Source organism: Akebia trifoliata, chromosome 13, assembly GCF_017979445.1.
Source record: "Akebia trifoliata isolate Shusen 1 chromosome 13, ASM1797944v1, whole genome shotgun sequence".
Lineage (NCBI taxonomy): Eukaryota > Viridiplantae > Streptophyta > Magnoliopsida > Ranunculales > Lardizabalaceae > Akebia > Akebia trifoliata.
The window spans coordinates 11,413,030-11,439,128 of record NC_141387.1 but is presented as its reverse complement, the minus strand read 5'-3'; the positions used below and the strand labels follow the sequence as shown (position 1 = coordinate 11,439,128).

The following is a 26,099-nucleotide window of genomic DNA, read 5'->3' as shown; positions in this document are numbered from 1 at the left end:
TGTTGAAATTATTTGTCTAAATTATTTGTTTAATCTAGTATGTCCACATTGCCAAATTATTTGTTGAAATTGGGAAATCTACTCTTGTTAAGATTGGTGTTTCACATCTTAATAAAATTATAATATACGAACTCCCTCCATTTTAACAATCAAATTCTGGTTCTATGGGCAACATCTTCCCCAATCTCTAAATCCTTTTTGTATAATAATCTTACAGCTAATAGTAAAGATATATGAAAGCAAAAAATGTGACTTGCACGGAGCGTTAGGGTATAGAGTAAGAGTACCCCATAAGGGATGTCATAATGGATCACCAGACTTAAAGAAATAGAAAAATGAGGTACATATTGTGAAGAGCGTGACGGAGGGTCCAAACTTCAAACAGGTCTTCCTTTACGTCGTTACATTACGTGAAGAATGCGAAGACTTAAGATGAACTAAAATCCCACAAGAATACTATTCCTAGCTATCTATCCTTTCATATTGTGGATATGTTCCACTAATTCCTTCTTATAAGATTACTTGGCTATCATCAATCTGGACCGTCAACAAGTGGTGGACCCATCTGATTGGGTTGATTGCAAATATAGTTATAGCCACATTGGCGGTTACAACAGCTTTACTCTATTGTGGCCCCACATAATTTTGGTCTGTGGTCTGTGGTCTGTATGGGCTGAATATGTATCACTTTCTGGTTCATATATTTCCAATTTAGTTAGTTCACATGTGTTAGCTATTAGATCACATGAGGTACATTTCAAATGGATCCAGACCTTAATAATGAACCTTATTCGTTCCACTTCGATTTCAATCTAAGCCACATCTACGACTGTAACTGGATTGGATCAAATCTATTGATCCGATAATAATTTCGAATCAGGATCAATGATATGGTATTAGTATACCATTTACAAACTTGCTTGTATTACAAAAATTAGGATTTATGTAAGATTAAAATACATGTGAAATTGAACAAGCGTGTTGTACACAACTTTCTCTCTACACGTGCATTTCACGTGCCATTTGCTTGTATGTTAAAAACGAAAGATCCACAAACATCGGCATAAGCCACTCCATTTTAGTCAACTTTTCTTCTGGAATTTTCTCACTCACCGATCACTTTTACTCATTTAATACACATGGTGTCATGCCATTGGTTCATCAGCTTAGCCCATAACTTTCAAAACAGCAAATCTCTGTTCAAAATAGTAGGTTCGTCACCCAGCATCACATGTCATACTTTGGCCCACCATCATACCCATCCTAACCATTGAAATAGTGGACCCTACCCAGAAAATCATATATATCAAAATGAACCCATTCTTACTGTCCATGTTTCCCACACCAAAGAAAAAAGATAGTGCCCATGTTAAGCTCATCTGCTGAGCCAAGATTCAAGATTTGGATGTCACATATAAACAGTGGTGTCTAAAGGGTTGAAAATGAAGATCCTTGTTCATTGCAGACTCAATTATTTTCCCTTCCTCTATATATAATTCACTAAATTATAAATATTCTTAGAATAATTTCATACATAGTTAGCTAACTCCTTAAAATCCCACGAATTACGGACAAATCTAGCCTTAGTTTCAAGGAAAAAAAGGTGACAAATTGTGGACAATACACGTGAAATCACATCTATGACTTGAGAATTGCAGATTTGAAACAAAATGTGGGATCAAATCTGGTTCATGACCATGGGATTAATGGAAGTTGGTTCAATCTCACCCACTTATGAACCTAGTTAAATGCTAACCTAGTTAAAGGCTAGTAAAATTATATGTTTTACATTGCCGGTCCCAAGCCCGGATAAAGGAGGAGGGAAAAGGATGGTCCCAAGTCCGGATGACTGTTAGAGGATTCTCTTGCGAATAAGCTCAGATGCAAGAATCATCAAGTAAAGAGATCCCTCTGAAGATGAATGTGGTGCCTGATTTTGGAAGGTGACAATATCTGGAATAGTTTTTTCATCTTTTACTTTACTTAAATAATAGTTTGATAGATGTGTCTAATCATTTGTATTTTTATATAGTTTTTCAATTTTAGTTTTGAAGGTGACAATATCTGGAAGGTAAAATGGCTGCTTTGATCTCTACAACAAGTTTTTCATGTTCTTGCTGTTGTGGTTGTACAGAAAGTGGTTTCTTCTCCAAAGCCTGCTGCAAAATCAATAATTAAGGATGAAATCACCAAGACAAAATCCAAGAGGAAGCTTACTCCAGGGAAGGAAGAGGTGTGAATCCCGAGTTACTCTTTAATAGCAATCAATTTTCTGCTAGTCATTCTTCTAATTCCACTCGTTTTGTTTTGTTCTTATAATTTTTTTGACATTTTCACTCCATTGCGTATACAGTTATTTCTTGGTTTAAGTAGTTTGTAACATAGGATGTACTTTAAATCATTCTATTGATTAGCAGACTTCTGGAACACCAGATTCTGTGGAAGATTTAGGTGAGAACCTTGTTGGTTCCAAGATGAAAGTTTGGTGGCCAAGAGATCAGACGTAAGTACTGATCCTGTATTCTTGCATGAGAATGTAATTCTTACACTTTGTAGTCATGGGTGCTGATACTTATGATGTTTTGCAGGTTTTATGAAGGCATTGTCGATTCTTTTGATCCTGTTAGAATGAAGCATAAGGTTGATTTTGCCCCTCATGGGTTCTATACACCAAATATTTTGTTTCTCTCTTCTAATTTTTTTATGTGCATTGTTTGATGATTGTTTCTTATATGCCAGATTTTATACACTGATGGTGATGTAGAGATACTGATACTTAAAATAGAAAGATGGGAACTTGTGAAAGAAACAATGGAAGATGTGGTGGGTACACGTTCAGGGTTTCTAATTTTTTTTTCTGTGGTTGATATACTGCCTTTATGCTGATACATTTTTCTAACAGGAACAAGTAACTGATCATCCTAGTCCTGATGTTGCTACCTCTGATATGTAAGTGTCACCATTATACTTGTTTTGGTTTTTTACAATCTTGTTTTTTCCCTCAACAAGATAGTTGAAAAAAGTGGTGGAATGAATTATAGAAAAGCATTTTAATTTTGTTTAGCAAGAACATGAATTATGGTAGCCAATTTTAGTTTGGAAGGTGACAATATCTGGAATAGTTTTTTCATCTTTTACTTTACTTAAATAATAGTTTGATAGATGTGTCTAATCGTTTGTATTTTTATATAGTTTTTCAATTTTAGTTTCGAACGTGACAATATCTGGAAGGTAAAATGGCTGCTTTGATCTCTACAACCAAATTAGACTGTTCATATTGAATCCTGCATTGCAGCTTATGTGTAGCTTTCAAGTTGAACTTATTTATTTTTGTGTTTCATGGTGTACCTATCAGAATTGGACTACCGTAGCATAGTGTGTTCATGACATTCTTAAAGACTAATCATGTCTGCGATTAATTCATGGGCGGAAGGTATTTTACTTAACGACTTGAAGATTGTCTTCTACTTCATCTTATTTCCCCCCTTCATTTGGCAATACTGTGGTTGTCAATTTTGTTCTTGGTTTGGATATTAAGCTTTGTTTTCTCTGTTGAAAGGTTTTAGAGGTCCGACCTGTTATTAACTAGGACATGGGGAAAGCTGTGGAATTTCTTCTTGAGTCACTTGGTGGGGTAACTCTGGCTCTTGTTGTCCTTTTCGAGTTTTCAATGTAAGCAGACTTGGAACTGTGTATGTAATGTTTTACCTTAAAATGGTGCAGGACTAAGTGAATGTGATGATGTGCTCCCCATATATGATACATTTAAATAAATAAATAAATTTCCATAATACATGAGAATTTGCTATCAGGGAGACCACGCTTGCAAATTACTAAATAACTACTCTCATTTGTGTTTGTAATGTTTATTAAGGAAGGTGACACAAGGCAAGAATAAAATTCAAATTCAAACTCAACAAGAAATCCAGAATCAATCTGCAGCAAAAATCAAGCCGAGAATCATGCCTTGTAATTGATGCAATTGTTGTATTTTAGCAAATAAAATCTGTAACTGATGTATATGTTATTTTCTTAGCTGTATAATTCCTTAAATAGATTTGTAAAGTTTGTATAAAATCAATCCTAAGTATCAATACAATGTGTGCTGAAATTTCCATTGGGAGCTCCAGAAAGATTTACTTTCCTACATGGTATCAGAGCAAATCTCCAATGAGAATTTGATCCTCATGTCTTCCGCAAATCAGCCTACCTCTCCCTCAGAAATTCCTCTTGTTGTTTTTAACATCACAGCTCAGATCAATGAGAAACTCACACCCTCATCTTTTCCCCAATGGCGAGCTCAATTTGAGGCTCTCCTAATTGGCTATGATCTAATGGATTACGTTAATGGCGAATTGCATTGCCCCTCCTCAGATGGAACCCCACCATCTATAGTCAAGAAACACCACTGGGTTAGACAAGATAAGCTAATTCTTAGTGCTATCCTTGCTTCTACTTCCCCAAAAATCACGCCTCTTATTGCCACAGCCAAAACCTCCTATGAAGCCTGGAAAAAATTATCAACCATGTACGCAAGTAAATCGCATACAAGGGCAATGCAACTCAAGGAAGAACTGACCTTGATTCAGTGTGGGAACCGCCCAATCTTAGAGTATCTTCATGCGGTTAAAGGCTTGGCTGATGAGATAGCCCTCATTGATCACCCAATCTCCGACGACGACATCACCCTCTATGTCCTCAACGGGTTAGGGTCCGAATTTCGTGAGATTGCCACACCTATTCGGGCTAGAGAAAAATCTCTTGCCTTTGAAGAGCTCCATGATCTACTTGTTGGGCATGAGAGTTACTTGGGAAGGATAGAGGCTGCTACCCAGCAGCTTGTGGCTGCTGCGAATTTCACAAGTCATCGTCCTGGCTTCTTTGCAACTTAGCAACCAAAAGGAAATAACAAGGGTCAAGGGTCTTCGCGTCAACAAGGCCAGAATCGTTTCTCAAATGGCCCATATCGTGATCAACGGCGTACCAATAATTCGGCCCGCTTCAATTCAAACCAAAGACAATACCAACCAAAATGCCAGTATTGCGATCAAGTGGGCCACACAGCCAAGGCCTGCCCCTAATTACATCCTTCTGAAATGATTGTTAATTGTGCAAAAACATCTGACGGTCAAGAACATAAATGGTTAATTGACTCTGCAGCTTCCCACAATATCACGGGTGATATACAAAATTTATCAATTCATTCTGAGTATGATGGCACTGATGAAGTCATTCTTGGTGATGGTGCAGGTTTGACAGTTACACATATTGGTTCTTTAGCCTTACCCACACCTAAAAAAACCTTTCATTTACATGATACATTATGCATTCCAAATATTCACAAGAATCTCATTTCCGTTCATCACTTCAACAAACAAAATAATGTTTTTCATGAATTTCACCCACTTAATTTTCTTGTGAAGGAACGATCCACGGGGGCGATACTACTAAGAGGAGCGTGTGAGAATGGCGTCTACATGTTCCCAAACTCAATGGTGGCTTCTTCCACTCCCAAAATGGTTGCTTATGTGCATGAACGGACTTCAATCGACGGGTGGTACAAGCGTCTTGGACATCTTTCGATTAAAGTTGTTCAAAATCTTGTCAATCTTTTTTCCCTTCCTCTTACCACAAATAAGTTACCATCTTCATGTACTTCTTGTTCAATAAATAAAGCACATCAACAACCATTTGGCTCTACAAGTTCTCAAAGTCATTCTCCGCTTAAATTTATATACACTGATGTTTGGGGTTCTGCTCACATTACTGGGTCCAATGGCGCACGATATTATCTCATTTTTGCAGACCATTATACCAAATACATGTGATTTTACCCAATGTCTACAAAACCTCTTGTTTCTAGCCTTTTTCAACAATTTAAAATATTTGTTGAAACAAGGTTTAAGTCCAACATCAAAAGTTTGTACTCGATCAATGGTGGAGAATTTCTATGTTTAAAAAAATATTTGTCAGATCATGGTATAAGCCACTACAACACCGCCCCCTATACCCCCCAACAAAATGGTGTTTCCAAAAGGCATCATCGCCATCTTGTAGAGACGGGTCTTACTTTGTTTCATGATGTTTCCTTATCTCTAACTTATTGGCCTCATGCATTCCAAACCACTACCTATCTCATAAATCGACAACCAACTCCCATTCTCCAAAACAAGTCTCCGTTTGGGGTTCTTTTTGGTCAATGACCAAATTATCTCAAGCTGCGAAAATTTGAATGTTTATGCTACCCTCTCACAAGGCCATACAATAACCATAAATTACAACCAAAATCAATTCCATGTATTTTCATTGGGTATTCACAAACACAGAATGCATATAAATGCATGGATCCATTAATGGATCGGATATATGTTTCCAGGCATGTGACATTCGATGAATTGCATAGCCCAATTTCTCCAAACCTCACGCACGACCTAAGCTCCAGAGAAATCCCACCTGTTGATCTCCATTTCTTTCTTACACAAAACCCATCTACTTCTTCAATTCCTACGCCTTCACGAAGTCTTGCTCACCCCTCACAGCCACCGTCGAGCTCAGAACATGTTGCCGCCATATCTGCGCAACCTCTAGGCATATCTTCCTCTATCTCTACTCCTATTCCTTGTGAATTGCATGAAAATCGAAGTGATGTGAATCTAAATTCAAACCTAGATGTTGGTTTAAATGTTATTGCACAGCATGTTTCATCCTCACATCAACTTGCATCTACTTCTGTCTCTGATTCACAATGTTCTACGTCAAATGAAGCGCCCTCAAATCGAACACATTCCATGACTACTAGATCCATGAACAACATTTTCAAACCCAAGCAATTACACACTATCACTAAGCACTCTCTTCCATTACCTCTAGAACCAACATGTGTGAGGCAAGCCGTATCTCACCCTGAATGGTGTGCAGCCATGTCTAGTGAATTAATCGCTCTCATGTGGCATGGTACTTGGGATTTAATTCCCCCACCCAACAATTGTAATCTAGTTGGTTGTAAGTGGGTGTTTAGGGTTAAACGGAAAGTTGATGGCTCAATTAATAAATTCAAAGCACTACTTGTTGCAAAGGGTTATAATCAACGTCCTGGAGTTGATTATAAAGAAACTTTTAACCCAGTGGTCAAACCAGCCACAATTAAGGACTGTGTTGAGCATTGCAGTCATGAATGGGTGGCCCCTAAGACAAATGGATGTAAACAATGCCTTTTTACATGGAAATTTGCAAGAAATTGTTTACATGATTCAACCTCCGGGTTTTAAAGATTTGTCTAGACCTGATTATGTGTGCAAGCTAAGGAAAGCAATTTATGGTCTCAAACAAGCCCCAAGGGCATGGTATTCAGCTTTAAAAAATGCTTTCATAGCACTCGGGTTCCACAACTCTAAAGCTGATTCCTCCCTATTTGTTTATCGTCGTGATTCCGTTATATGCTATTTCCTTGTTTATGTCGATGATTTGGTCATTACGGGCAATGACAAAAAATTTGTAGCATATGTTATTAACAAACTTGGTGATCAATTTTCCTTGAAAGATATGGGTTCACTTTATTACTTCCTAGGTGTGGAAGTTATCCCAACTAATGCAGGTATATTTCTCTCACAACATAAGTATGTTCGTGACATCTTGGAGAAAACAAACATGGTTGGTGCAAAGGATGTTTCTACACCATTGTCACCTACTCAATCTCTTCACTTGGTGGATGGGACAGCTGCAGTGGATAGTACAGAATATAGGCGTGTCATTGGCAGCATACAATATCTTTCCTTAACCCGTCCCGACATTTCCTTTGCCGTCAATAAGCTTTCTCAATTTATGCACAAGCCAACGGTCACCCATTGGACAGCTACTAAGAGGTTTCTTCGGTATCTCAAGAAGATGATTTTTCATGGCATTCACATCAAGAAATCTATAGCACCATGCTTAACAACCTACAGTGATGCTGACTAGGCTGGAAACATTGATGATAGAACCTCTACATTGGCTTACATTACATTTTTGAGCTGCAATCCAATCTCATGGAGTTCGAAAAAACAACGAGCTATTGCTCGGTCTACTACGGAAGTAGAATATCGAGCCTTTGCAAATGGGGCATCAGAAACAATGTGGTTACTTGCACTCCTTCAAGAACTTGGATTTCCATTAAAGATGCCACCATCTCTTCTATGTGATAATCTTGGAGCAACTCATCTCAGCTTTAATCCTGTCCAACATTCAAGAATGAAACATATTCAAATTGATCTTCATTTTGTGCGTGATCAAGTTCAGAAAGGTATACTTAAAGTGAGTCATGCCCACACTCAAGATCAATTAGCTGATTTACTAACCAAGCCATTGTCTCGGGAACGCACATAAATTTTACGGTCCAAAATTGGTCTTGCCGATGGAAGCTCAATTTTGCGGGGGCGTATTAAGAAAGGTGACACAAGGCAAGAATAAAATTCAAATTCAAACTCAACAAGAAATCTAGAATCAATCTGCAGCAAAAATCAAGCCGAGAATCATGCCTTGTAACTGATGCAATTGTTGTATTTTAGCAAATAAAATCTGTAACTGATGTATATGTTATTTTCTTAGCTGTACAATTCCTTAAATAGATTTGTAAGGTCTGTATAAAATCAATCCTAAGTATCAATACAATGTGTGCTGAAATTTCCATTGGGAGCTCCAGAAAGATTTACTTTCCTACAGTTTGATCAAAGGTTTTTGGAATCCATCTTTCATCCATTTTACATTTTCTTTCTTTTCCACTTTTTTCTGCAAATACTTCTCAGATCACCTATTACCAGAAAATGTTGTTGCTACAACTGATGCAAAGACTGCATTGCTGGGTGCTGATTTTTGCCTACATGCAGCCCCTGTGCAGGTATTCAAGAAATTTAATTATGTTAACCTAGTTTCTCTTGATGCAGTTCAGTTCATCATTTCTTGAAGGCCCTTTCAGAATACATTGACTCAAACTTGCCATTCATATATCTTAGTAAGGATTTAGAACAAAATAAATTGAGGAACCCTCGTCAATCTTTTATTGCATTATCAGGGCCTTCTGTTGCATTGGAGTTGATGTAGAAATTACCAACAGGTTACTTATAAACGTTTCGTTTATGTTACTCATTTCATTTTTAAAGTAGTGTCTTTCTAAGAGGCTTAAATATGTTTTTGCAAGTGGGACTGTGGAAGTCCATAAGTTAGAATCTAGCTTACATTGTTACTTTACTCACAGATCTGATAAGCTGTGTCACAGGTTTTCCTCTATTCTCACAAAAAACCAAATGCCTTGATTGTGAATATGGTTTCACTTCACATAATATGTATATTCTTGAATCTCAGGCCAACTATGGCCAATATGAAGATCTAAGGCCTTCCACCACTAATATTGTATTTGCACCACATTTCGTTGTTGAATGTTCCTCAGTAAGCATCCTGAGACCATTGTTCTTCCTCTTCTCTTGATCGATCCATCCTACGGTCGAGTTTAATTGATGTTCTACTTTATATATCTATTGATAAATTTTATTGAACCTTGCAGAATTATTGAGTATTAGATCTTTTGGAGTTACATGACTTAAATATCTGCTATGTTTTTTATGTGGCCATCAGATGTATGATACAGGCAGGTCAGGATGCATCACCAAGGAAGAAGTAGCATCCATGCTTCAAATCATGGAAACATTGAACTTGCAGAAATAACAGCTAAGAATGTGTATGAGCTCGAGCTTGAGAGTGCAGGGAGCTGCTTGTTGTTGTCGAACTTATATGCGGATAATGGTGATTAGGGCTACATTGAAAGGTTGAAGAAGATGATGAAGAGGAGGTTGAGAAGAAATAATGGGTGCAGTTGGATAGAGATTAGATAACAAGTGCAGAGAGCATTATCTCCCAAATTTCTTCCTTAGGAATCTGAACTCAACCTATTATGGAACCATTTTCATTAAGTGATACCCAAACTATTACAATCGAGGGGATCTCACATTCTTTTTAATAAAAAAATTATTACATTGAAATGGATAATAGAAATGATGATACAGCCTCAATTTGCACTTTTTAGATATTGAATAATTTTTTAATTTATAAAAAAAAATAAAAAAATTTAATTTATTTAAAAAAAAAAAAAAAACTCGTATTGTAAATAAACAACTGTTAAAGACCGTCGTTTTTCCTGACTGTCAAAGACAATTTTTTTGACCGTCGTTTTTGCCGACTGTCAAAAACAGTCATTTTGACTGTTGTTTTTACCGACTGTCACTAACAGTCGTTTTGACCGTCATTTTTTTCGACTGTCACGGACAGTCGTTTTGACCGTCGTTTTTTTCGACTCTCAAGGATAGTTGTTTTTTAAAAACCACTCCTTTTTAAACGACTTTTTTTCGACTGCAGGGACAGTCGGTTTTGACGCATTATGACGTAGTGTGAAATGGAGATGGGGTAGCAATGGACGTTGGAGATAGTGAAGGCTGAAGGAGATGTCGTTTTAGAGGTTGAGAGGGTGTTGAAGATGGCTGTGGAAGGGTTGTTGCAGCAATTAGAACGTGAGAGAAAGAGGTGATAAGGGGGCTGTTACCGTTGGGGCTGCTGTGATGGATACGAAGAAAGTATTGGGGCGTTGCTGTTGTGGCTGCTGTGATGGAGAGGAAGAGAGTGTTGGGACGTTGTTGATTGCACAGCAGCAGGCTGTGCTGCAAAGAGAACACAGAGAAGAGAGAGTTGAGAGAGAGGCGTGCAGTGAGAAAAAACCGTTTGTCAGTCCAATGGAGAAGAAGAGATCAAGCCTGTAGAGGAGAAAGCCATTGGAGAAGAAGATGAAGCCGTTCAACCCCAAGGACGTTGAGAGAGGAAGCCTTTTTGCCAGAAGAAGAAGTCCTTAAGGAGAGAGAAACGTCTCTCTTTAATAGAAGTCCAACTTCTATTTTCAATTTTTTTCTCTTACTAATTCTTTTTATTTTTCTTTCTTTTCTTTTTTTTTTAGTCAACACGTTTCACTCACTTTCCTTCTTTGTTTTGGGAGAATAGGAGTTATGATCTTGCGCTACTCGCACTACATTAGTAGTCCCTTATTGGCCAATAGTGATTGGTTGATTTTAACTTTAAAATTTTATTTTGAATTTTATTGATTGATCAATTTTTAATTTGTTTAATTTTGGTTTTATTCGTTGACGGATATATTATTATTTTTGGTTGATTAATGAAAAGTTTTCTTTTGATTTTATTGGTTGATCGATTTTTAATTTGAAATTTTTTTTAATTGGATTTTAATTGTTTGGATTTTTTCGTTTGAATTGTTTAACTTCAATTGTTTAAATCGTTTAGTTTTAATTGTTTGGATTTTTTTGTTTGAATTGTTTAACTTTTAATTTAAGTTTTATTTTTAGTTAGATTGGATTTTTAATTTGATTTCAATTTTATTACATTTTCCTAAAGATCGGGATCTCTAAGTTGAATTTGGGTGTTGAGGGGCGTTCCGGTCATTTTTATGATTTTCTTAAATTTCTCTGTTTTCGTTGGTTTGGGTCCCGTTAGACTCGAAATCATGTTCTGAGTGCAATGGAGGTACTTTCGAAGTCTTTCGGAGGTCCAAAATTTATGAGGGGTATTTTCGTCATTTTGTCGATTTTTTCGGATTTTTACGAATTCTAGGGTAAGGTTTCTTTTAGTCCTAATGTGATTATTTCTATGTTTCAAAGTCGTATTTTCCTAGCGTGGCGAGGTCTCTAGGTTATCGAACTGTGTAGCGAATCTAAGCGTACGTGCGTGTCAAATCGGGTGTAACGTGTGGCGATCCTAAGTGTGCGTGAATTTCTATGTCGAGTCGTAACGAGTAGGGGAGATGAAAAGAGGGGAAACGGAGGGAATCAGGGATAGTACTCACAAGCCTTCGAGTTCTTTACTATCATCATTAGGAATCCACGGTAATCGGGTGACGAATTGTCGAATTAGGCAGATGCAAAAATGGGGTGTCTACAGTAACAATCATTTATCAGTTTATATTAAGAACCTGTCCCATGCTACGATTTTAGCAATTTTATAATTTATTAATTTAGTTAATTTTTTGATGTTGAACTAATGGTGTAATCGGATTTATCAAATTCCAAAGTCAAGAAATTTTTTCTATTGATTGACCTACGAATTTTCCCTAGATATGCATTAAAAAATATGGGGTATTACATCCTCCCCCCTTAATAAAGATTTTGTCCTCAAAATTTAGAGTCGTACATTAATCCATGAATAGGACAAGATATCACAATTGCATGTTTGACTCCTTTTCCCATTTCTTTTCCTCGATGTTGTAGTGTCTCCAAAACCTTGACTAAGGGAATGATGCAAGATCTCAACTTCTTCTATTGTTTGTCTAAAATCTGAGCGGGTCCTTCCTCATATGATATATTCTCGTCAACTTCTAATGATTGGGCTAAGAATAGGTACATCACTTATGGTTGGTTATAGCTATCTACACCCATGATTGGGTTATCGTCCTTGATGCACTTGTCATTCAATTCTTAAAATAATCTTCTTTTGTTAAGATCTGCAGATTAGACAAGTTTTCCTAGATGCATTGGTTGATTTGGAACCGATCAAGTTAGTTTATTCTTATCAATGACAAGTATTAAGTTAAAAATGTAACACTTTGTTGTTTAATTTAGATGAACTTCTTAACAAACAATATGGGTGACTTAATACTTTGGGGGTTTATATATCATATTTATGACAGAAAATGTGTTTCATTTCCATTTATATGTATATGCTCTCAAATTTTATTTTGTATTCAAAAGGGTGTGCAAACGAGAAAATCGAGCCTAAGATAAAAATAATGACTGAAGTGGAAAACATTTCATTTTTCTCTTTCTTTTGTCTCTTTTATTATTTTAATCTCTCAAATGTTTTTGGCTCTGATCTGGTTATGTTTATATATCTTAAACGTGGACGAAACAGGGTGGGTGATTTGGGCAACTGTAGACACCCCATTTTTGCACTCGCCTGATTAATCAACTCGTCAACCCGATCGCAATGATTCCCAATGATGGATGTGTATTCCATTACTTTATTTTGTTACCAGATGTGTTTCAGAAATCCGGATGAGGTATCTCGAACTGACAAAACCTTAGAAACCACGCTACGCTAGTAAAATACGACCCTAGAAATATAGAAATCATCATCTTGCAGACCAAAAAGAAACTTCACGATAAAAATCACTAAAAAATTACCAAATTACCAAATTACCAAAATACCCCTAACCTCAAAACAACCCTAGAGCCTACGTTACGCTTAGGAAAACTCTCTCGAGCACATAAAATAACAAATCGGAACCAAATAAATCATTTCACCAATTTTAACAGAATTTGACAAAATTACGAAAATGCCCCTCATAAAGTTCACAATCATTTCACATAAAATTTTTCATAAATGACACAAACCAACATTCTCATTGAATTCCTTACTAAAAACCGATTCTAAAACATCCTAGAACATTAAAAACCGACTTGAAACGTGAAAAGTCCTCTCTGGGGGCAAAACGGTAATTTCACAATTTTCATAATTAAAAAATTCGAAATTAATAAATAAAATATTAAATAATTAAAGTGAAACATTGATGAAATTAATTTAAAATTTTGAATTAAAAAATCGATCAATTGGACTTTCGGGTAAAATTGTTGAGGGTTCGTGGGATATTTCTTTAAGGACCCTTCCATTTGGGGGTCCAAAGAATTAAAGAAATAATGGAAGGGGGTTCTCCAAAAATTTAAAGTCAATCAAGCAAGACTGTAGCCAAAGTATTAAAGTCAATCAAGTGAGACTAAATTCAAAATTAAAGTCAATTAAGCAAGACTGAAGTCAAAATATTAAAAGTCAATCAATTAAGACTAAAGTCAAAACATTAAAAGTCAATCAAATAAGACCAAAAGTCATAATAGAATTCTAATTAAATAATAACTCTATCTAATAGAGTTCTAACTTAAAAATAATTTTACCTAAAACAATTTTAATTAAAACACAATTCTACCTAAAACAATTTTAACTAAAACACAACTCTAATTAAAAGATCTCTAATTAAACACTAACTCTATCCAAATCAACCTTAAAAAAATTCTATAAATAGAGGTGCTCACACCTTATTTTCGGATCAAATCATAAACCCTAAGAGAAGTAGGTTTAGAAGCCCCCATAACATCCCATAAACCCTAGTTTTGGAGCCCCAACTCCTTACCTAACATCCCTCCTTCAATTTTAGTCTAGAAAACACCTAAAATCCCTCCAAAAACACCCCCAAATCCGCAACAAACTTGAAGAGTTCAGATCCAAAAACAAGGAGATACCTTGATCTAGGAGATCCGAAGTCAAATCCGGAGACAGAACGAAGCAAGGGAGTACAGTACAAGGAACTATTTTTGTCAGATCTGAGGGAACAAAATCCTTGCTATCGGAAAGGTATGTAATTTTTTTATTTTTATCTAGGTTTTTAGCAATGTGATATATTTGGGAAGTTAGTAGAGACCGGCTTTGGCCGGGCGGGGTTGGTGCCTAACACCTTCCAACCCCGTAACATGATCCCCGAATTTAGATTTTTTGTGGTAGATTAGTTATTTTTATCCATGTTAGAGTCAGTTTGGTTCCTAGACCATAATAACTAGGTGGCGACTCCCAAACCTCAAAAGTCAAAAGCGGATCCACGCACCCCGCGGATCGAGGGCGCTTTCAGCAACCATGTCACATTACTGGCTGCAAACTTGGTATGGATAGACAACTACGTTGTCCTTTTATTTATGAAATTTATATTTTATTAATGATTGTGAGATCGCAGTTGCGAACTTGCAAGTCTTAATCATGATCACTTGATTCTTTATTGTTTTAAAGTTTACACTTAGTCCAAGCCTAAGCCAAAACACCTTGCCTTCATTTTCACTTTCTTGATTAGAAATAGAAGAAAAGGATATTTAAGTCATTTTCAATTAGACTTACATCTTGTACATTCAATCTAATTGAGGATATTACAGTTCTTCATTATACATGATCAAAACATCTCAATCAACTTCCCTCAGTTTATGTCATCTATTGGAGCCACTAACTTTCTAATAACATTCGAGATAAGACACATCTAAAAACTAGTTTTTTTTACAAGTAAAACTAGAAAAATTACTAGAGTTTCCTATACTGTTTGTTGATATATATGAACCTACATAAATTAGTATTGCAATCCCTGGAATCATCCTATTGAGCTAATCACATCTCTTTAATATGTCGTTCTTTGGAGTCTTCAAGTGATCTTGACAATTAATAATTAGATATTTCGAACATATGAACAATTGTAGCATGTTCCCCTCTCTGAGTTATAATTAAACTTCAATTTTCGTTCTTTTCATATTTATGAGTCATTCCAATAAAGTTAATTTTGCCTTTTAGTTTTAACTTTTGTTTTTACTCCATAGTCTTTATTTTGAGTATAACATTTATATCTTCTAACATACTTTTCATTTAAAATTTACCTCCAGCAACGTAAAAGAAGCCATAAGATGGTTGCACAAGGCTTTTATGTGGATTTGGATAAGCTTCTTGTCTTCCAGGTTAGAAGGACTACTTTTATCTTTATTTTTTTTACTTCTTTTAAGAATATTCTGTTTGACCCTCTAATGGAAAGTCTTAGGTGTCTTATTACACTTGGCATTTTTTGACGATGGTGATTAAACATTTTCATTTCTCATGTTTGTGTATCTTTCCTGTGGGGTTGCCATTCATCTCTGAATCTTGGATTGATGTTCAAGATTGTTGGAATCGGTGAAGTCTAAATGTGTTGAGAACAAGAGTGGGAAGAAACGACTGAGGAACGTTAGTAGCTGATGATCTATCTGGCTCTACTCCATTTCTTACCAGTAGAGAAGCTGCCCGTATTGGCTCATTCTCCATCAGGTAAATATAATCATATTTGGTCTCTCTCTCGTTTTTTTTTACTTTTTTTTATTCTTGTCTCATAGACATACCTCCCCCATCTGTTGTGGTCTCTCCTATTGCGTAGTTCAGGCAGGGCAATGTAGTTGCCACTTTCCATGTCCCATATAGTAGTCAGGTTTGAGATAATTTTAAAAACAGTGGTCATAGATGAACTTGTGGTGATAGTTGAAATTACATTTGCTTGGAAGGGCATAGACTTCAATTTTTTTATATAATTTAAACTCAGTGGTGATAGTTTTAGTTTAATTTTTAGTGATGTTGAATATTCATTGCATTTGGGGCTTCTTATTTGGCTCAGATGGGAGTTTTGTGTGCAGTGCCTATGACAGTTGTGTATGTCAAATGGTAAGTTTTGTTAAAAATGTCTCTCTATTGGTATGTTAATATGCTAGAACATCTGTTTATTTTGCTTTGTGAGAACCCATGATCCATTACCCAGAACCCAGAACCAAACCTTTTAGACATGCAGATTAGGTGGCTCAAGGTGTTGATGGTTTACCATGTTTGTCTACGTGTCCTATTGTTCAAAGGCTGAGGGAGCCCTTGATTTTATGTCTCAAGGACCAATATTTTTAATATTTTTTTGGATTATAATCTGATAGGTTTCACTTTAACCTAAACAAATCCTCGTCTGATTAAGTTCCATTTGAATTTGAGCCCCAACAGTGCACTAAATCATATTCTTATAAGATTAGAATTTTAAGTTTAAAATTAAATTAAATTTGTCATGTATAGTTTGCTTTTTATTTAGGAGTGTTTTATACATTTTCTATATACATCTTCTCCAGCATGTGTTTTTGTTCAACTTGTTTTCGACAGACAAGTTGGTTTCTAGGGCCAAGTATCAACCAATATGCAAAGGCTCTAGAAACCAACTTGTCTGTCAAAAACAAGTTGAAAACAAAAACATGTTGGAGAAGATGTGTATAGAAAATGCTATAGAACACTCCTAAATAAAAAAGCAAACTCTACATAGCAAACTTAATTTAGTTTTAATCTTAAATTCTAATCCTATAAGAATATGATTTAGCATAATGATGAGGCTCAAACTCAAATGAGCCTTAATCAGACCATGATTTGTTTAGGTTAAAATGAAACTTATCAGATTACAATCCAAAAAAATATTGAAAGTATTGTCCTTGTGACATAAAATCAAGGGCTCCCTCAGCATTCAAACAGTAGGACACCTAGACAGACATGGTAAACCCATCAACACCCTGAGCCATCTAATCGGTATGTCTAAAAGGTTGGGTTCTGGGTTCTGGGTTATGGATCATGGGTTCTCACAAACCAAAATAAACAGATGTTCGGGTATATTAACATTGCAGCCAAGAGACAATTTTAACAAAACTTACCATTTCACATACACAGCTGTCATAGGCACTGCACACAAGACTCCCATTTGAGCCAAATAAGAAGCCCCAAATGCAATGAAAATTCAACAACACCACAAATTAAACTAAAACTATCACCATTGAGTTTTAAATTATATAAAAAAAACTGAAGTCTACGCCCTTCCAAGCGAACGTAATTTCAACTATCACCACAAGTTCATCTATGACGACTGTTTTTAAAATTTGCCCAAACCTGACTATTACACGGGACATGGCAAGTAGCAACTACATTGCCCTGCCTGAACTATGCCATAGGAGAAACAACAACAGACGGGGGAGGTATACCTATGAGACAATAACAGAAAAAGGAAAAAAAAAAAAAAAGGAGAGAGAGACCAAATATGATTATATTCACCTGACAGAAAATGAGCCAATACAAGCAGCTTCTCTACTGGTAAGAAATGAAGTAGAGCTAGATAGATTATCAGCCACTAACCTTCCTCAGTCATTTCTTCCCACTCTTGTTCTCAACACCTTTAGATTTCGCTGATTCCAACAATCTTGAACATCAATCAAAGATTCAGAGATGAATGACAAACGGACAGGAAAGATACACAAACATGAGAAATGAAAAAGTTTAATCACCATCGTCGAAGCATGCCAAGTGTAATAAGACACCTAAGACTTTCTTTAGAGGATCAAACAGAATATTCTTGAAAGAAGTAAAAAATAATGACAAAAGTAATCCATCTAACCTGGAAGATATGAATGACAAGTGCATCAAGGATGATCACCCAATCATGGATGTTGATAGCTATAACCAACCATAGGTGATGTACCTATGCTTAACCCAATCAAGGATAGCTATAAATTCTCTATATTATCATTGAGAACAGTAATTCTGCCAATTCAGCAAGCATGCCTACACTTATGTACATGCACGTGGGTTTAATTAAATATGTTTATTTTAAATATAAATTGTTGCATTTTAGGTTTAGGTTGTTGAACTTTGTATATTGTAATGGAGAACTCTAATGGGCACAACTGAATGAAACTAGTCAGTAACAACTAGTATGAAGTCAGTTGGAAATGGCATCACATTACTACACTGAGTGGAATAGGAGGCGCTCATGTTTTAATCATTAATGTCAAATTTCAAGTAAAACAATGTTATGAAGATTTAATTTTGGCGGAAAGTTGCGTGAAAATTTTATAAAGGTATAGACCATCGGTTTTATGCAAAATCGACGTTACAAAACTTGTTCTTTTCACAGTTTTTCATGCGAACTCCAAAAACTTTTATAAAGACAGTTTTTACTCAAACTGATGTTATAAAAATATAAATTATAATATATATATATATATATATATAGCTTTTTCTCTTTTTTCTATCTCATGATGAGCAAGTTGTTTTTTTTACCTATGCTCCGAATCTATATGAAAAAAAACTTTATAGTTGGCATGGAAGGGTTTAGAAATAGTTGAAAACTTCAACTTGATAAGTTGAAGAAGGAAGGGAAGCAACAATTAATGACAACAGAAGCAATCACTGTGCGTTACATATAGATCAAGGAAGAAATTATGTGTTGGGGGAAACCCACAAATTGATAACAATCCCAGTGAGCGATAACAACAGATCGAAGCAATCATTGTGAGTATATTTATGAATTAATTAATATCATCACCAAGTACCAAAAAAAAAAAATGTACATTATGGTTTATAACTTTGGTTTTATAAAAAAAACTGATGATATAAACTCTATATTTTGCAATGGTATTTTTCATTATTTTTTATTTCAATTATAACGTCAATTTTACAAAAAAAAAAATTGACGCTATAAAGTAATGGCATTTTTGTAATATTGTATCTTGAGTTATAACATTGATTTTCAGAGAAACTGGCGTTATATAGTGATGGTCTTTTAGTAATATTGAATTTTAATTATAAAATTTAATTTTTAAATATAAAGTCAATTTTAAGAAAACTCGACGTTATATAGTTGATGACATTTTCGTAATAATTTTTGTTTTTAAATATAACGTCAGTATTTAGTGAAACCGACGTTATAAAATTGATCGCATTTTTGTAATATTTAAAAAAAAAATATAACATTGGTATTTAGTGAAACCAACGTTACATTAAACTTTTTGTATTACATTATAACGTCAGTTTTTAGTAAAATCGACGTTATATAAATCGATGGCATTTTTCGTAATTATGTCATTTAGTTATACCGACGGTTTTACTTAAAACCAATGTTATACACTTTTTAAAAATTATGGCTTTTCACCTCATTCTTTCACTTTCATGTTTATGTTCTATTGCTGTAAAACTCTTCGCTCCCTCTTAAGCTTTACTCTCTCAATCTCTCAAGCTCGATTTACATACGCTCTCAAGCTCTCAACTTTCTTCTCTCTCAATCTCTGATCAACCTTCTTTTCTCTCAATCCTTTAAGCTCCACTGAACTTGAATGACTCATACATCAATATCTTTGTCGCTTTCTACATCTTGGTTGATCAGTGAAATAGGTAAGACATTTACAACTCAATCAATTAGTTTATTGTTCATTACTAACTTGACCTCATCAAAAAAAAAAAAAAGGTTTGAGTCATAAAAAAGAAAACAAGTTCACAAATGATTCAAGTAATCACTCAATTATCTTTTCTTGTTGACTTTGCTTTAGCTTTCCAAGGTATTTTCTTCACTTTATTAGTCTCCTATGGACATGCAACTCAAGTCACACAAAGTATGCCACCAATCTGAAACTTAGCGAGAAAATATATTTTTGTTTGAAATTTATTATAAATATGCCAATAGCTTAGTCAATCATTTGTATATTGTTGTTCTCATTTTTTTCATCGTTCTTTTTTTTCCTTTGTTTATTTTATCTTTTTTTTTTTTTTTGTTGAGAAAAAAGGTTGGTGGATTTTTATGGGATTTGATATTCTAGAAGCATATAGAAAATCACATTATTTTGAAGACACCTTTCAGGATGCCAAATATATATATATTTTTTCATATTTGGGATGCATTTGTTAAGTCCAGAGTGACAGAAGAGTTCCAAGAACTCAGAATGAATCAGACAAAAAGACAGTTTCATAATCTTTAGCCCCCCACCACCTTGGAAAAGGCTATTCTGACTTGATAGAGGAGATGGTAATTTTCTTTCAATCCCTCACATTTAATTTTTGATTGTAAGTAATTTAATTCAATTATATTTAACAAGCAGAAAGCTAGTGGCGAGCTTTTATTGAAGAATCAATTGAGCGAGGAAAACTTTGGAAGAAAACTCGCCAAAATTCAAATGGTGAATATATCAATGAACTAACGAGGATAAAGGGAAATAAAATTGTGAGTTGTTTTATGTAATATTATCTACTTGTTTAAATTTAAAACATTTATATCATTATTGAATATATTGACGTTTTTTTTTGTAGGATGAGTTATTAAAAGAAGTTAAGGTGGATAGCTTAAGCACCCAAGGATCCAACGATGTTTTGTCAATGATACTAGAGACTCCTAAGCATCCCAGATGGATCAGGAAGATGGGACGATATGTGACACCAACCCAATACTTCCAGACTCCTCGGAAATGATCGCATGCATATATGAAAGAACTTGAGACAAGTAATTGCACAAGTAAAAATAGTTACTTATTATAAAGAATATAATGAGAGGCAGTGGGAAAATATGGAAGCTAGAATACAACGTATCTTTATTGAAAAACATCGAGGAATTCATGTACCACATGTTGCATCAATTGGTTCGAACACATTAATTCTAAAACAAAACAATTATATATATATATATGTTAATGTTACTTTAAGTATAACATTTAATGAATTTTTTTATTTTTATTTAGATTCAAAGTGATAAAGGGAAGGGAATCGATCTGACACCATTGTTTGAGAGCAACCAGCTTATGACATGTCTCCTAAGAATCTTGGATTAGGAAAGAAATGTAAGATGGCATTAAACTAGTTGAAGACTATCATTGTTGTGAAGTAATCTATTTTGAGAGACTCGTAAATAAGTTTGTGCACAATGATGCATTGTAGGAAGGGTATCTAGTACTTTCCAATCCCCAATCTATATCCACGTTGACTTCAAGCCCTCGCGCCAAGCTATGTGGAGTCTCGCGTGTCATAGATCATCAATTGCTTGTAACGTGTTTCACCGTGTAATTTGCATATATATCAACAAAGTTGCTTTCGGACTTTGCCTCTTGTTGCCTCGTTCTCTTGCTTGCTAGGTACATATTGTGTGTATAGATATTATTTTTTAGGTATGCTTATGGATTAGCACTCCTTGTGCTACACGACCTCATTCCAAAAGAATAGGGTTGTGACTCTGGTGTAATTTGTTTGTATTTAAATTTTATATTCTTTCATTTATTGGCAAATATTTTTTTATTATATATAATGGTCGTAGTGGCATATGTGGTAGTGGTGGTGGTGGTGGTGGCATGGTGGTGGGGGCATAGTGGTGATGGTGGTGGTGGTCGTGGCATGGTAGTGGTCGTGGTATGGTGGTAGTAGTTGTCATGGCATGGGGTGATGGTGGTGGTTGTGGTCGTGGCATAGCAGTGGTGGTCGTAGGTGGCATGGAGAGATACCAGGGAGGTTACCCCCTAATACATGTGCATGTAAAGCATTATGAGCTAGACAGGGGTTGTAACCCAACTATTTTCTTGTAAAACTTAACTTAGGGCATGGGTAACCCATTTTGTACTCTTTATTTTGATATAGTGATTTGTTGTTGATTTGCCCCATGATTTTTTCCCTCCTCATTGGAGGATTTTTCCACATTAAAAATTTTCGATGCCTCTTGTTTATGGTTGTTACTTTAGATAAGTAGGTTATTTTTCCTTTACTTTTTTATTAATTAGTCTCTATGAAACATATATGCCTGCTTAGTGCTATATGAACATTACTGATATATCTTAGAAACTAATTGTCACTGTTTCTGGTGTTGGTGTGGCATATATGCAAATGTTTCTGTTTCTACAGGTTCCATATACATGCACACATACATACATACATACATACATACATATATATATATATATATATGTGTGTGTGTGTGTGTGTGTGTGTGTGTGTGTGTGTGGCATATATGCAAATGTTTCTGTTTCTACGGGTTCCATATACATACATACATACATACATACACACACACACACACACACACATATATATATATATATATATATATATCTGTGTGTGTGTGATCTTTTTTTGTTTCTGTTGCATGTGCATGTGCATATATATATATATTTCTATTACTATTACACCAACATCAACAGGTTTCGTTTCTATTTAATTTGTAGGGCTATGCCTAGAGAAAAATAAAAAAATTATAAAAAAAAGGTATAGATATATCGTCGGTTTTAATAAACACCAATGTTATATTATTATAATTTTTTTACATTACTAACCTACCTTTGACGTCATAACATTATTTCAAAAATATAACATCGGTTTATAACTGACATTATAACCCTGCATTTAAGACATCAGCCAATTTAATTCTAACCGTCGTTATAGAGGATGTTAAAAGACAATAACGTCAGTTATAAACGGATGTTAAAGGCCTTATTTTTACTAGTGTCATCACCTTTGCTAATTAGAAACGAAAGTGTTGACGAAATATTCTTACCTAAGCTCATTGATATTTAACTTCAATTTTTATGACATCTATAAATATGAAATGCAAGCATTGGCTTTAAGGAGAATGTGATGATGCTCATGAGAAAAAGATTTTAGATCCAATGAGTAGAGAAAACCACCCCATGTAATGATCACTCTTCAACTATTATCCTCGTGAATTTTCACCATTTGTGAAACAAAATTAATTGTTTTTCTTTGAATGTTCCCCACCCTGGTTAATAGGAATGCTTAAAACAACACGAGCTATTTCACTTGGGATTCTCAACTGGTTGTTGTTTGGTGTAGATTATCAATCAAAAATAAAGAACAAAGTTTACCCTGGCAAGCAGGGATCAATCAACAAAGATAACGTTGATTCAGTATTTCTTTTAACTCAAACAAATTTAGATTTACGTAACCAAATTAAAAATAGTTTTCGAGAATAAAATTTATCTAAAAAAACTATTTAAACTACTATGTAAGAGTTTAGATTGGTTTGATCTACCCTTGCAAGTTTTTTTAATATCTTAATTGTCTTCTATTTATCTCGATCTACTAAACAAAACTAATATTTGTGGATTGGAATATTGAGCAATTATATTAGAAAGGGATTCAATTTATGTGATTAATTTATTTATTCGAAATTATGAGAAAAATATTAAATGTTCTTTGTGAAGTATGATTTATTTGAACTAATCGTAGTATAAACCATGAAAATGGTAGAACAATAAATATTATTTCTGATAATTTCTACTTAAGAAGTTTCACACTAAAACAATAGAGCATTCTTATAGGAATAGTAAAAATAGATTCACAGAAACTTGCTCATGCTTCCTTGACCGATCTAATGGAGAGTTTAGTTGATAGTCATTGCAAGAACAGTAAATAAAATAAACACAAAAGAAAGAGAGAATAGAGATCAGAGAACAGAAAGGTCTTCTTTATTGATCTTGATTCTAAAACTGTCAGAATTCTCCTTAATTACAAAGCTTCTACTTTAAACAAAAACTAAAATAAAACAAGAGAAGTCAAATTCCTAAATTTCTAAATATTTCTCAACTCTCTAGTCTCTTATTTATAGAGACCAAATTAGGATTTCTAGGGTTTGGAATCTTTTTGTCAAAATCGATGCTAGTGGACACACTCATAAACTAGTCCTTTGAAAATTGATTTCCTTTAATTCCTTAGAAAATTGTCTGGCCCATTTTCGCATCCATTTTGACATCGATAAGTTTATCGAAGAGGTAAATGAATTCCTAGAATCTTACCTTTTTTAGATTTCAATAAGTGGAAACCCAAGGTCGAACCTCTCCATGTTTCCATTAGCATGCCCATCCCATCAATTATTAAGCCACCCAAGTTGGAGCTCAAACCACTAGCAAACACACTTAGATATCATTACCTTAGCAATTTTGACACCTTGCCTATAATCATAGGATCTGATCTAGATTTTGAATAGGAGGGTAAACTTATAACAATGCAACGACAATAACATGGAGCTATTGGTTGGACCATAGTTGACATAAAAGGGATTAGTCCCTCTATGGTCACACACTAGATTCATCTGTAAGACAACACTAAATTATCAAGAGAATCACATAGGAGGCTGAATCCTATTTTGAAAGAAACAGTGACATCTGAAGTGATCAAACTACTAGATGCAAGTATTGATCAAGGTCTAGAAAGTGCTTTCTAGAGCCCTAATTACATAGACTTTATCAATAAATTATACATTAAACCTTCAATTAGATATAGTTCATTGTTGTCCATAATAATTATTGATTTTAATAAAATGTTGTATTTTGGAATTAATTATTACTATTTACGTGTAATAGGAACAAGTGATAAATTTCTAGGAACAAATTAGAAAAATTGCAGATACTACTATGATCCAAGATCCGAAACAAAACCAAGGACCAAAATTTAGGCCTATTGGGCCAAATTTTACCACACTGCCTAGTCAATGAGCGTACCACAATAATGCCGATAAGTCAAATCTTGAGATTCGCACAGGAGCTTGGCAGCTACAAATGCTTCGTATTGAAGTAGGATTTTGGAGTTGTTTTGATTATGAAAGGTTTTCGAACCCTAGAAACCCTAAAAAATCCAAATCTGATCTCTATAAATAAGAGACCAGACTAGAGACAAAGGGCATCTCATCTCCTTTTAGATCAACTTTTGTTATTCTATCCTTTTAGTTTTAGGTTTTTATATTTTTTTTCTTTCTTTGTTAGTTTGAAGATTGTAAGGAGATTCTGTCGGTTTTAGAATCAAGAATAATAGAGAAAAATTATATTTTCTCATGTCTAATTTCTCTTTCTCTTTTATGTTTCCTTTATTTACTGTTCTTACGATGACCATCGGCTAAACTCCCCGTTAGATCGATCGAGGAAGTAGGAACAAGCTTCTATTAATTTCTTTTTACTATTCTTATAGTTATGATTTATTGTTTATTGTGAAATTTACTAAGTAAATATTATCAGTTAGAATGTTGATTGTTCTAACTATTATGATGGTTTATACTTAGATAAGTTCAAGATAAATTATGCATTGTAAAGAACCTTCAATATTTTTCTTATAATCTTGACTTAATCATTGATCACATAGTTTTGAATTCATCCATAATATAATTAATTGATTTTTCGATCTACAAACATTAACTTTGTTTAGTAGATCGAGATAAATATAACACATGGAAAGATTGTTAATATGACTTGGAATGGTGGATCTAAATGATCTACACTTCTTCATAGTATTTTTAATCATTTCCTTTTAGTGTTTTCTTTTAGATAATTTCTCTCAAAAATTATTTTTAATCATTTACGTAAATTGAATTGGAATTAAAGTGAAAAGATTACCGGATTAACATTGTCTCTGTGGATTGATCCTTATTTGTCAAGGTAATTTGTTGTTTTATTTTAATCATAATTTATAGCTCGAACAAATTGGTGTCGCTGCCGGAGAAAACAGTATAATGCAATATCTTTTATCCGAAAATTCAATTCGATTTTCTGTCCATCAAAATTTTTGTTTCAGAAAAATCCAAAAAAAAAATCCGATGGATTCCTGAAGTCAGCACGAACAAAATCCTAAAATTTGAGTGAATTTCATTAGAATTTTTCCTTGACGCCTTAATCAACTAGGGCATCGTAGTCAAACTTTGAAATCTA

General features: G+C 34.5%; 1 protein-coding gene across 2 annotated transcripts in view; it reads left to right on the top strand.

The window, feature by feature from the left end:
* Nucleotides 1–3,565, top strand: part of LOC147387849 (sister chromatid cohesion protein PDS5 homolog C-like) — a 56,239-nt gene extending 52,674 nt beyond the window's left edge. The window contains exons 3-8 of one of the 2 annotated variants that reach the window (XM_086421468.1): nt 2,135–2,233; nt 2,418–2,503; nt 2,589–2,640; nt 2,740–2,823; nt 2,903–2,949; nt 3,356–3,565. In XM_086421468.1, coding sequence (XP_086277594.1) covers nt 2,135–2,233; nt 2,418–2,503; nt 2,589–2,640; nt 2,740–2,823; nt 2,903–2,949; nt 3,356–3,371 — 384 coding nt within the window. In that variant the 3' untranslated portion in view covers nt 3,372–3,565. Of the gene's footprint in view, nt 1–2,134; nt 2,234–2,417; nt 2,504–2,588; nt 2,641–2,739; nt 2,824–2,902; nt 2,950–3,192; nt 3,258–3,355 lie in introns of those variants that run through there. The other variant, XM_086421467.1, reaches the window with a different exon arrangement.
* Nucleotides 3,566–26,099: the final 22,534 nt, after the last annotated feature.